This window comes from Thalassophryne amazonica, chromosome 1 (genome assembly GCF_902500255.1).
Source record: "Thalassophryne amazonica chromosome 1, fThaAma1.1, whole genome shotgun sequence".
Lineage (NCBI taxonomy): Eukaryota > Metazoa > Chordata > Actinopteri > Batrachoidiformes > Batrachoididae > Thalassophryne > Thalassophryne amazonica.
The window spans coordinates 8,926,334-8,938,930 of NC_047103.1; the positions used below are offsets into that span (position 1 = coordinate 8,926,334).

A 12,597-nucleotide genomic window follows, 5' to 3' on the forward strand; every position below is an offset into this window, starting at 1 on the left:
TATGCATGTCGTTTGTATTTACACGTGGATTCTCCAGAACTGATTTTGAAGGCGTGGATCCACTGCAGTTAGAAGTCCATTTTTCCAGTAGAAGGCAAAGTAAAGTGGATTTTTATTTTTTCCTTCCATGAAGCCATCGGCGACACAAAGACGCCTTTTACCCTTAGTGTGCATGGCTTTTATTCTCTGCAAGAAACCAAAAATGTGGAACAGAAGTATTATCATGTGCATGCTTGTTCTGACTCATGACTTCAACACGCATGAAGGACTCATGAAGAACACTGAAGGTGGGGAAAAAAAAAAGAAAAAGAAAATATAGTACTATCTTCAGTCAGCAGTGTAAAATAAGATGCAGCTTCAAAATGAGATAAATGCTCAAATTTCCAACTCTTTCCCCGTGAACGTTTCACAAACGTCCGCCGGTCACAAATCCTGACTGAATTTATTTCTGAAATGTCTCTGATCCTGTTACGTTAAAACTTACATATGAGAGAGAGAGAGAGAGAGACTATACAATGGAACTACGTTGGCATGGAAACAGTATTAGCTGAGCGGGTTTCTGGCGTTGGCTGGTCCGGTTTGGTCCGGCGTTCTACATCATCCAGAGGAAGTCGCCGAGCCATTCAGAGAAACCTTCCGGGGTTTCCCGCCTCCGCTGCCGTACTGGCTGAAGGACCGGTTCGGAGTTGGGGGTGCGGCGGGGGTGGCAACGTTGGCCGTGGTTCCGTTGACGTTGTTGGTTCCAGATGGGGACTGTGCAGGGGTGCCGGGACTGGGCAGCGACGAGGACGTGGATGGAACCCCGGCAGGACTTCCAGCTTTATCGCTGCAGGAGTCGCTCTCCGGACCGGACCTACTGACGTGATTCTGGCCCTCCCGTTGTGCATGGTTCACCTTCATCTTCTTGCAGTTGGGTCGGACCCGGTACTTCAGGGGCAGTGGGCCATTCTGAAAAGCAGGAGAACAAAATTAGACCCAGATCAGAAGTCTACAATTAACAATCTAAACACTGGATTCAATTACAGTTGATTAATCAGTCAATTAACAGATCAGGTCGGGGCAGGAGCATGTGCTGGTGTCGTACAGAGCCATATCCGCCTCACAGAACCTCACCAGGTTCTCAAACAAGGTACCTGAGTTTTGTATCATGTCCACAGAAAGGTGCGACGTGGCCAAAACACTGAAGCTGATGCTCTCTCTCAATTTAACTGATACTCAGCTTCGTGAAGGAACCGTTCATTTGACACAAAGCCATTCTAGCGACACCCAAAGACCCTCTGAAGAGACCTGGCACCATAGACATCCAGTCATCACTGAAAATTCACTGGTTTTCAACCAAGTCTCACAGCCATACAACAAGACAGTAAGCATCAGAATCCTGAAGTCTTGGACCTTCGTTCTTGTGTGAAGATATCAGCATCAATCACCTCTGTCCAGTGACCTCATGACGCCAAAAAGCTCCTCTCAGGTGTCTCTTGGCCTCAAAGGCAGAGGACCTAAAGACATGAATGTCACTGCAGAGAGAAGTGAATGTCTCTACAATTTCAACACTTTCACCACATACAGGTACAATTCTGATGGCTGAGTCCAGGAAGTTATTGAAAGCCAGGATCTTAGTCTTGATCCAGAACAATCGCTAACCCAGACACTGCGATTTGTTACTCAGCTTCTGAAGTGCTGCAATCAGTGTATCCATCGATTCCACAAAGATCACAGCTTCTTAAGTCAAAGTCAGGGTCAGTAACCCTTTCCTCCCCAAAAAAAAAAAAAAAAAAAACCTGGTTTCCTTAACCAAATCCAACACCTAGTGCATCCATGTACTGAAGAGTGGCAGAGCCAGAACTCATCCCTGATGAATACCAGTCTCCACTGGTTAAAAAATAAAAAATCACAGATTCTGGTTCTGCTCTGCACAGTATCTGTTTGTAGGCTGGTTATGATGTCCAGTAACCTCTTGGAGGTTGCAGGAATCCTGAGGATGGCAGCCTGGACAACTGAATCAGACACTTCACAAAAATCAACACAGACTGCAAAGAAGCACTAAAGATATTCACGCTTATGTTCAAAGAGTACAACCAGATCCAGGAAATTGGACCATCTTCTTGGGTGTGAAGCCAGACTGTCCGTGTCACTGAGCAGCAACTAACTGGGAGTGAACCTTGTAAGCACCTTTCCCGGGACAGAGAGCAGAATAATGAATGCCCCTTTACTTTTTGGAATCCACGAGATCAGGCTTTCCTTTCCTGCGTGAGACAATAAGTCCTTTCTTCCAGTCTGTAGGGACGGCAACTGTCTCTCAGGTTGGAATAAAGATTCTTTGCAATGTCTGGAGAACATCTCCACCCTCTTGGAGGAGTTAAGCCCCAGTATCACAGAACCCTAGAGGTGTCATGACCTCAATGAAATTACCAACATTTGGTGGATCAGTCATAAAAATAAAAGAAAACAGACAGCATCCATCAGCTCAAATATTAGCATTATTATGCTAATTTTCTGCATTATTTCAAATGAATTGGTTCGTTTTGAACCCAAAGTCTGAGTTTAAAAACAAGTATTAAAGTAACATTTTTTTTTGAATTGCTGAACTTACTGAAGGCAGCCAAAAGAAAACTAAAGACATTTTGCATAATTATCCTAAATTATTTTAAAAATTGGATTTTAAAAAATAAAAATAAAAAAATTAAGAGCAAAGTCTAATTTAAGTAACATGGTATCTGTGAAAATGATCCATCATCAGATTGTTATTGCTCTTTCAGTACTGAATGGAAAATAAAGTGTCAACATTTAAACAGTAACAATTGTGTATATTTTTAAATTTTGCCAAAAAGTCGTTATATTAACTATTATTTTATTTTAAAAGTTTAAACATTTAAAAATACCTCTAAAATTATTAAAATGATTTTTAAAGTGGTTTAAACTTGACTGCTTTCAACTTTTATAAGACACATCACTTACTGAAAATAAATTTTGTTTCCTTCAGCTTAACTAAACTCATCTGGTCAGACTTTAATGAAGAATTATTAGATCAGAATTATAATTAGATGAAATGAAAATTTGGATGAGTGCTTCAATCAAACTTCTTCGAATGAGTTTAGAAAATGTTTTTTCACACTGAAGAATCACTTATTTTATCTAATTTTAACAACAACAAAAAAAGTTATATACATTCACACAGACATATCTAGCAGAACATCTAATCAAATCTATCAATTAGGATAAAATGTAATAATTTCAGGATTAATGCTGGAATTTTAATTCTGTAAAGTCAGTATTAGTTTCTTTTTGTAAAGGCATTGTTTCTGATTTTTAATGTTTGAACAACGACAAAAATGCTGAGACAGACGTGATTTTTATTTAAACAGATACTTAAATCTTTCTGTGAATAAGAAAGTGAACAGAAATCATTCAAATTTGGTCCAGAAATGAAAATAAACAAAAATTCTCACCCTTCTCCAGGTATAGATGTAGGCGATGTCCATTAAGGTGTAGTAATCCTTCAGAGGCTCATCTTCATACATAACTTCCACCTGAAAACAGCATTAAGTGTGAAATCTTAAAGAGCACAATAACAAATTAACTCTGGAGCAGTGTTAAATTAAATACCTGGTATGTGTTGGGGATGTCCATTTTACTGCGCAGAAACTTCCTCAGATGCATAACTGTCATCGCTGCTGGACACTGCAGGTACCGTCTGTTAGCCACCTGCACGTTCACCAACAGACATTTCACTGTGTGCACGTGCAAAACCTTTACACACACAACCACTTAGAAAAAAAAATCAACTGCTGTGTTTTTATCTTTCTTTTTGTTTTTATTTTTTTGTCCTCTCAGTCAGTCAGCAGTAAACTTAAAAAAAACGTCCAGGTCTTCCAATACTGGGGAATCAAACGTGAGACTTTTTTTTCTGTCATGAGAGAAAATGACTTTAAGTTACAGTTCTTGTTAAAAACAAAATGTCTTTGCAGACTGACCAGTGTATGATACTAAAAACACAGTCCATTCTCTCTCTCTTTAAGTATTCACAGCGCTTCACTTTTTCCACATTCTGTTACACTTATTCCAAAATGCAGTAAATTCATTTTTTTCCCCTCATAATTCTACACACAATGCCCCATGACAATGTCAAAAAAGTTTGAGATTTTTGCAAATTTATTACAAATTTTAATAAAACTAAGAAATCACATGTACATAAGTATTCACAGTCTTTGCCATGAAACTCAAAATTGAGCTCAAGTGCCTCCTGTTTCTACTGATCATCCTTGAGATGTTTCTGCAGCTTAATTGGAATCCACCTGAGGTAAATTCAGTTAACTGTACATGATTTGGAAAGACACACACCTGTCTACATATAAGGTCCCACAGTTGACAGTCAGAGCACAAACCAAGCATGAAGTCAAAGGAATTGTCTGTAGACCTCTGAGACAGGATAGGCTGGAGGCACAAATCTGGAGAAAGGAACAGAAACATTTCTGCTGCTTTGAAGGTCCCAATGAGCACAGCGGCCTCCATCATCTGTAAATGGAAGAAGTTCAGATCCACCAAGATGCTTCCTGGAGCTGGCCGCCCATCTAAACTAAGCGATCAGGGGAGAAGGACCTTAGTCAGGGAGGTGGCCAAGAACCTGATGGTCACTCTGTCAGAGCTCCAGCATTCCTCTGTGGAGAGAGGAGAACCTTCCAGAAGGACAACCATCTCTAAAGCAAGGCCTGTATGGTAGAGTGGCCAGATGGAAACCACTCCTTAGTAAAAAGGCACATGGCAGCCCACCTGGAGTTTGTCAAAAGGCACCTGAAGGACTCTCAGACCAGGAGAAACAAAATTCTCTGGTCTGAATGCCAGGAGTCATGTTTGGTGGAAACCAGGCACCATCCCTACAGTGAAGCATGATCAATCAATCAATTTTTTTATGATGGTGGCAGCATCATGCTGTGGAGATGTTTTTCATCAGCAGAAACTGGGAGAGTAGTCAGGATTGAGGGAAGGATGAATGGAGCAATGTACAGAGACATCCTGGATGAAAACCTGCTCCAGAGCGCTCTTGACCGCAGACTGGGGCGACGGTTCATCTTTCAGCAGGACAATGACCCTAAACACACAGCCAAGATATCAAAGGAGTGGCTTCAGGACAACTCTGTGAATGTCCTTGAGTGGTCCAGCCAAAGCCTAGACCTGAATCTGATTGAACATCTCTGGAGAGATCTAAAAATGTCTGTGCACTGACGCTCCTGTAAATACTTTGCATCAGCAAAGTATTGACGAAAGGGTGTGAATACTTATGTACATGCAATTTCTCATTTTTTTATTTTTAATAAATTTCCCAAAAATTTAAAAAAGCTTTTTTTCATATTGTCATTATGGGGTGTTGTGAGTCAAATTTTGAGTTGAAAATAAATTTCATCCATTTTGCAATTAAAACTGTAACATATTAAAATGTGGAAAACATGAAGCATTGTAAATCCTTAACAAATGCACTATATATATATATATATATATATATATATATATATATATATATATATATATATATATATATATATATATATACATACATACATACATACATACATACATACATTCAACAAAAATATAAACGCAACGCTTTTGGTTTTGCTCCCATTTTGTATGAGATGAACTCAAAGATCTAAAACTTTTTCCACATGCACAATATCACCATTTCCCTCAAATATTGTTCACAAACCAGTCTAAATCTGTGATAGTGAGCACTTCTCCTTTGCTGAGATAATCCATCCCACCTCACAGGTGTGCCATATCAAGATGCTGATTAGACACCATGATTAGTGCACAGGTGTGCCTTAGACTGCCCACAATAAAAGGCCACTCTGAAAGGTGCAGTTTTGTTTTATTGGGGGGGATACCAGTCAGTATCTGGTGTGACCACCATTTGCCTCATGCAGTGCAACACATCTCCTTCGCATAGAGTTGATCAGGTTGTCAATTGTGGCCTGTGGAATGTTGGTCCACTCCTCTTCAATGGCTGTGCGAAGTTGCTGGATATTGGCAGGAACTGGTACATGCTGTCATATACGCCGGTCCAGAGCATCCCAAACATGCTCAATGGGTGACATGTCCGGTGAGTATGCCGGCCATGCAAGAACTGGGACATTTTCAGCTTCCAAGAATTGCGTACAGATCCTTGCAACATGTGGCCGTGCATTATCCTGCTGCAACATGAGGTGATGTTCTTGGATGTATGGCACAACAATGGGCCTCAGGATCTCGTCACGGTATCTCTGTGCATTCAAAATGCCATCAATAAAATGCACCTGTGTTCTTCGTCCATAACAGACGCCTGCCCATACCATAACCCCACCGCCACCATGGGCCACTCGATCAACAACATTGACATCAGAAAACCGCTCACCCACACAACGCCACCACGCTGTCTGCCATCTGCCCTGAACAGTGTGAACCGGGATTCATCCGTGAAGAGAACACCTCTCCAAGGTGCCAAACGCCAGCGAATGTGAGCATTTGCCCACTCAAGTCGGTTACGACGACGAACTGGAGTCAGGTCGAGACCCCGATGAAGACGAGGAGCATGCAGATGAGCTTCCCTGAGACGGTTTCTGACAGTTTGTGCAGAAATTCTTTGGTTATGCAAACCGATTGTTCCAGCAGCTGTCCGAGTGGCTGGTCTCAGACGATCTTGGAGGTGAACATGCTGGATGTGGAGGTCCTGGGCTGGTGTGGTTACACGTGGTCTGCAGTTGTGAGGCTGGTTGGATGTACTGCCAAATTCTCTGAAACGCCTTTGGAGACGGCTTATGGTAGAGAAATGAACATTCAATACATGAGCAACAGCTCTGGTTGACATTCCTGCTGTCAGCATGCCAATTGCACGCTCCCTCAAATCTTGCGACATCTGTGGCATTGTGCTGTGTGATAAAACTGCACCTTTCAGAGTGGCCTTTTATTGTGGACAGTCTAAGGCACACCTGTGCACTAATCATGGTGTCTAATCAGCATCTTGATATGGCACACCTGTGAGGTGGGATGGATTATCTCAGCAAAGGAGAAGTGCTCACTATCACAGATTTCGACTGGTTTGTGAACAATATTTGAGGGAAATGGTGATATTGTGCATGGGGAAAACGTTTTAGATCTTTGAGTTCATCTCATACAAAATGGGACCAAAACCAAAAGTGTTGCGTTTATATTTTTGTTGAGTGTATATATATAGACACAGACACACAGACACACACACACCAGTCAATCAATACATTTTATTTAATACTATTTTAATATACAGGTCACTACTTGAATTAGTTTTCTAATGTAAAAATGTTAATAAAGGATAGGTGACAACATTTTTTCATCTTTACAACATGATCTAAATTAAATAATAAATGCATAAATACATACTTTAATACATAAATACACACATTTTTAATGACTGAATCAACAGAACTCAGATATTGATGTGTAAATGTTCTTGTTCTCTATCTTCTGATTGTTTAAAGGGGAAAATGCTGTAAAAGTCATTATTTACTTGTGGTAAATTAAAGGGGATGTGAAAATCCATTTGGATATTTTTTATTATATGTTATTTTGTAGAGATTCATGTTCACTTTGACAGTAAAGAGCAGAATTTTATTTTTCTGTATTTAAATTACTTATGTTATCAGCCTCATAATCAAACTTTATGATCAACAAGGTGCTAATCACAAATGTAAAAAAATATTTTTTCAACATGACTTTTTATTGGAAATTTAGAATAATCTTAAATTTATTTACATTGTATATTTCATTACCATGGCAACACAGTTCCATCTACTTTTAGGAACTGAGATCTTACACATTCTTCTTACGCTAAATCTTAATTAAAGGAGATTGCAGGATGTTTCACTACAGTTTTACTTCAAATAAGACAAAAAGCAATACCTGATCTTTCGACTGCTTCTCGTCTGTTCCGCCTCCCAGTCTGCAGAAAAAAAAATAAAATATATTAACAGACAGCCCTCAGATCGTTCCTTTACAAAGTCAAATTTACAGAATGATCCAAAGAACTGCTCTTTAGTTTTTAACTTAAGGATTAATTTAAAAAAAAACTTTACAGGTTTTATTTATTTATGTTTTGCTGAGATCATAATTGTGGCTCTTAAAATATTTTTACATTCATCAAGAAAACAAAGATGTATCCATTTTTTTGGCACTGGGATTAACAACAGTATGATTTAAATTACATTTCACAGTGACAGCAGCTCATATTAATCCAGATTTACACCCAAAATCACACAGTTTGATTTAGGGCAAAATAAATAAATAAAAATAATTTACGGTGACGTCACCTGCTCTGATCAAAGAACTCGATGGAGAGACTGATGATCTCATCATCTGTAATAATTCTCTTTTCCTCGTCTGCCACCTCACCGCGGTCCTCATTTGACCCGTTAGAGGCTGAAACAAAAAAAAGTAACAACATTTTATAAAATCAATAAAAAAGAAGGTTGGAACACTGTGTGAGGCAAAGTACCTAAAACATTCTCTAAATTAAGACAGAGATTTTATCTGGACTTTTTAAACATACCATCAACGGGATGCTCTGCATAAAAGTCTCTCCTCCTTTTCATCTCATCTATAGACAGTGAGGAAAACAAACTGTCACAAACCACAAAATCCATTTATACACTTCTTTTGAACAAAACAAAAAAGACTTGATCCACATCAGAACAGCAGCCACTAAAAAAATAAATGAAATCTGATGAACATTAATACTTATATATATAGAAAAACATGAATTGTTGTTTCTGTAGAGTTTCAGGATATAATAAAAGTTGACAATCCAAATCAAATATATTATTAAATATATATTTAAGTTGCAGTAAGATAAATATGAAACAAAATAAAACCTGGAAATTTAAAAAGCCTGAAGCACAGAACTTTAAAACAACTTAAAAATAATCCATTATTGAATAAAAAGTTAAAATGTTTTTTTTTTCCACCATTAGTCAAACACAATGAGACATTTTCATATTTTAGTCTGAACTCTTCAGGACTGAAAAGACAAATTTAGGATTTTTTTTTTTTTAAAGAAATCTTTCTTTTGAATAAACATTAAGATAATAAATGGAATATTAAATAATTTGCTGTTTCTCTCACTGATACTTTTCCATCGGTATTTATTCTTCATGAAACTGACAACATGTAATAATGTTTGTAAACAGTTTCATAAAACGTCTGTTGTCTGTTTCTGCTGTTAAGAAAATAACTGTGGAGTTGAGGATCAGATCCAACAGGAGGATTGGCTTCATTAAGGCTGAAGAACAAAGAAAAATAAAACATGTTGAGATAAAAATTATTATTTTTATCTCAACCATGAAGAATTTCCACAGATGATCTGGTCGTCAGCTGGTAAGTTTTCCATCTGTGTGTTTTTTTTTTTGATGCTGTTTAGATATTTATGGAGTATATGTTCATGCCTGACTTGGTTTTTATAATCATGTTTTTAGCTTTCTGTTTGTAATGAATGTGATACGCATTCCGGACCAATTGTCATGGTAACCGGTCTAAGAAAATATGAGACCGGAAATCAGCCAATCAGAGTGCGCATAGCATCACAGCCATTACACACACACAAAAAGCATGAGACTGGCTTCAATCAAAATGTTTGCAAATTTCTTGAGGAACTGAATACTTTTTATGACCATATGTAATTATATATTATAACAATATAAATGTTCATTAAATGTACAGTTTTTAAATGGTTTTGGGTTGGAGTCAAGAATGGAATCTCCTGTTTTTCAGAATTAAACCAAATAAATAAATAAACAAATAAAGACCCAACACGTCGTTAAGAAGGGTTAAAGCCGGTGTGAGAACATGTGCACGTATGTTCAGCGTGTTCTTACTTTTGAAGAGGCCGGGCACCAGTTTGTACACGATGTCCTGTAGAGTTTTGTCAGACCTTTGAGAGACAAAGACAAACTTTACTTCAAATGTCAACAATCCGACTCCAAATCCTGATCAGAGACTTTCAGCATTTTAGTTTTTTTTTTCCTCATTAAAGATGGCGTGACGAGACGCCGCCTGACGCCACCTGTGGTTTAAGCGTTTGTTAGTCTGATGCGCGCATTAACTGGAGGCTAAATGTTGTGTTCATTCATTCACCTAAGACTGGTTTGTTCACAGGATTACCCAAAAACTAATTCAGTAAACAAACAAGTCTAACCTGGAATACAAACGGTTAGAAGAAAGGGCCGACGCCAGAGGACGCGGAGTCAGCAAACTTCAAAGCTTATTAACTTATACAAAAGAAACAGTAATCAGCTGAAAACCTTTTGAGAAATTGTGAGTAATGCTGAATAATGACACCAATTTGCTACATAATGATCAATACCAACATCTAATCAATTTGAACTCTTGATGAGACTAACAAACATTTTGATTAATCCCTGAAACAGAAGATTTAAAAAAATAAAAATACACCCCAAACAAACATTACTGAAAACATATGTTTCTTGTTGGGAGGAAATGAGATATTTCATTATCATGGCCAAAAGCACAAAAAATTGGGCTGCAATTTAAAAAAAAAATAATAATAAAATTCTACTTATTATTTAATAATAAAATGACAGGAAATGTCACAAAACTTTAAAAATGTTTTTTTAAGAGTTACAAAATATTTCAAAAACTAGTGAGATATCTTTGAAAATGGTTGTCAAGCCAACAGTCCAAAAACCAAATATATTCCATCAAAACCAGTGGATCTCAAATGTAAATCCAGTTTAAGACTGATGTTAAAGCGGGTGATATCTGGTTTAAAAAGCTTTTAAGAGGTTGACAAATGATTATAAACTGATCCCTTGCTGAGGTTGGACAGCTCAACAAAAAGTACATCTCGTGTCCACAGTTTAAAGCAGTTTATGTCCATTGTAAATCCAGTTTAAAATTTGTGTTAAAGCTGCTAAAGTCTCCTAATATCTGCCTTAATGTTGTAAAATGACTTTGAACCAGTATATATTTGATGTAGAAAAATTTGAAAAACATCTGGTGTCCACCAATTTTAAACCAGTTTAAAAAAATCCACAGAAGGCATTACATTTAAGAAGCTGGAGCAGGTCTATATTTCACTTTTTCCCCCATAAATAAAGTCAGTCAATGATTAACAAAATACTTGAGCACTAATCTACTTATCAACCAGCTGTTTCAGTGCTACATAAAATGAAAACGCATAACTCCACAGCGTGTCAGGATGAAGTGATGAACAGGTCTCACCTGATGTTCAGCAGAGGTTTGGTTTTATGAACCTGGACATCACAGATGGGACAGTATTTGCTGGTTTCCAGGTAGCGGACGATGCACATCTTGCAGACTGGATGTCAAAATAAATAAACAAATATCACACAAATTAATATATATATATATATATATATATATATATAAACAATAAAAGGTGTCTGATTGGTTGTTGTTGCTGCTGTTTTCTTCTTCAGGTTTTCCCTCCAATAAAAAATAGACTGAACAAATTTTAAGTGAATGAATAGATGAGGTCTTGCTCATGCAAATAAAATTATTTTGGTGGGGGGGGGCGGTGGTATTGGTGGTGGTGAGTGTTCTGATTTTCCTATTATTAACTGATTGCGTTTAATTTTTGTATTAACTATTAATTGATAATTTAATGTGTAAACAAGTAACCATTTAACATACACAACTGCAAAAAGATATTTTAAAAACTGTCCAAAGGAATTTTGAAGAACTTGTTAAAGTGTGTTTTACAGAAGCGTATTGCATTCACTGGATAAAAAAAGTAATTAGACCACTGATCTCGTAATTACGGGAAAAGATATACGAGATCAGGATCCTGGAGTCTATCCCAGCAGTCATAGGGTGTGAGGCAGGTTCACCCTGGACAGGACGCCAGTCTGTCACAGGGCCACATACAGACAAACAAAGACATTCACACACACCTACAGACAATTTAATGTTTCCAATCCACATAACCTGCATATATGTGGGAGGAACACAGAACGCCTGCAGGGAACCCACACAAACATGGGGAGAACACGCAAACACCACACAGAAAGACCACAGGTGGGAATCGATCCCATGACCTTCTTACTGTGAGGGAACAGTGCTAACCACTAATCCACCGTGCTGCCTTTTTTAGCAGTCAAATCCAGTTTGTCTCAAATTTAACCACATTGTTAAACCAAACCAAACACCCATTTTAATACAATAATTAAGTTAATGTAACTCAAACTGTAAAAAGTTATAGTCAATCATTTCCATTAATTAAACTAACTCAAAAATGAATTGTTGTCATAACAACTCAGTTCCTTTAAGTGTATTTAACGTTTTGGGGCATTTACGTGTTTGTGATGTATTTCCAGTGTGCTCTATTCACTCATTTTAATTGAGTTTATGTAACGGATGCCAGCAGGTGTCGCTGTGCATATGTAGTTAGTAAACCTCACTCCCAACAGCTCAGAAGGATTCTGTGGTCACAAGACCAGACCCCTGGGTTTTAGCCTTCTGGTTAGAGAGCCCGACTTTCATGCCGGAGATCATGACTTCGCATCCCGAGGGGATCGAATAGGCAGAGTCATAACAACACAATGCAGAATCAACAAGTAAACC

At 37.9% G+C, this 12,597-nt stretch overlaps 1 protein-coding gene across 1 annotated transcript in view; it reads right to left on the reverse strand.

The window, feature by feature from the left end:
- Window positions 1-597: 597 nt before the first annotated feature.
- Window positions 598-12,597, reverse strand: part of bmi1a (bmi1 polycomb ring finger oncogene 1a) — a 33,118-nt gene continuing 21,118 nt past the window's right edge. The window contains exons 11-18 of the mRNA XM_034182172.1: window positions 11,236-11,332; window positions 9,870-9,925; window positions 8,549-8,596; window positions 8,310-8,418; window positions 7,903-7,942; window positions 3,604-3,702; window positions 3,447-3,527; window positions 598-948 (exon numbers count right to left, since the gene is read on the reverse strand). Of these exons, the coding sequence (XP_034038063.1) occupies window positions 598-948; window positions 3,447-3,527; window positions 3,604-3,702; window positions 7,903-7,942; window positions 8,310-8,418; window positions 8,549-8,596; window positions 9,870-9,925; window positions 11,236-11,332 (881 nt within the window). The remainder of the gene's footprint in view (window positions 949-3,446; window positions 3,528-3,603; window positions 3,703-7,902; window positions 7,943-8,309; window positions 8,419-8,548; window positions 8,597-9,869; window positions 9,926-11,235; window positions 11,333-12,597) is intronic.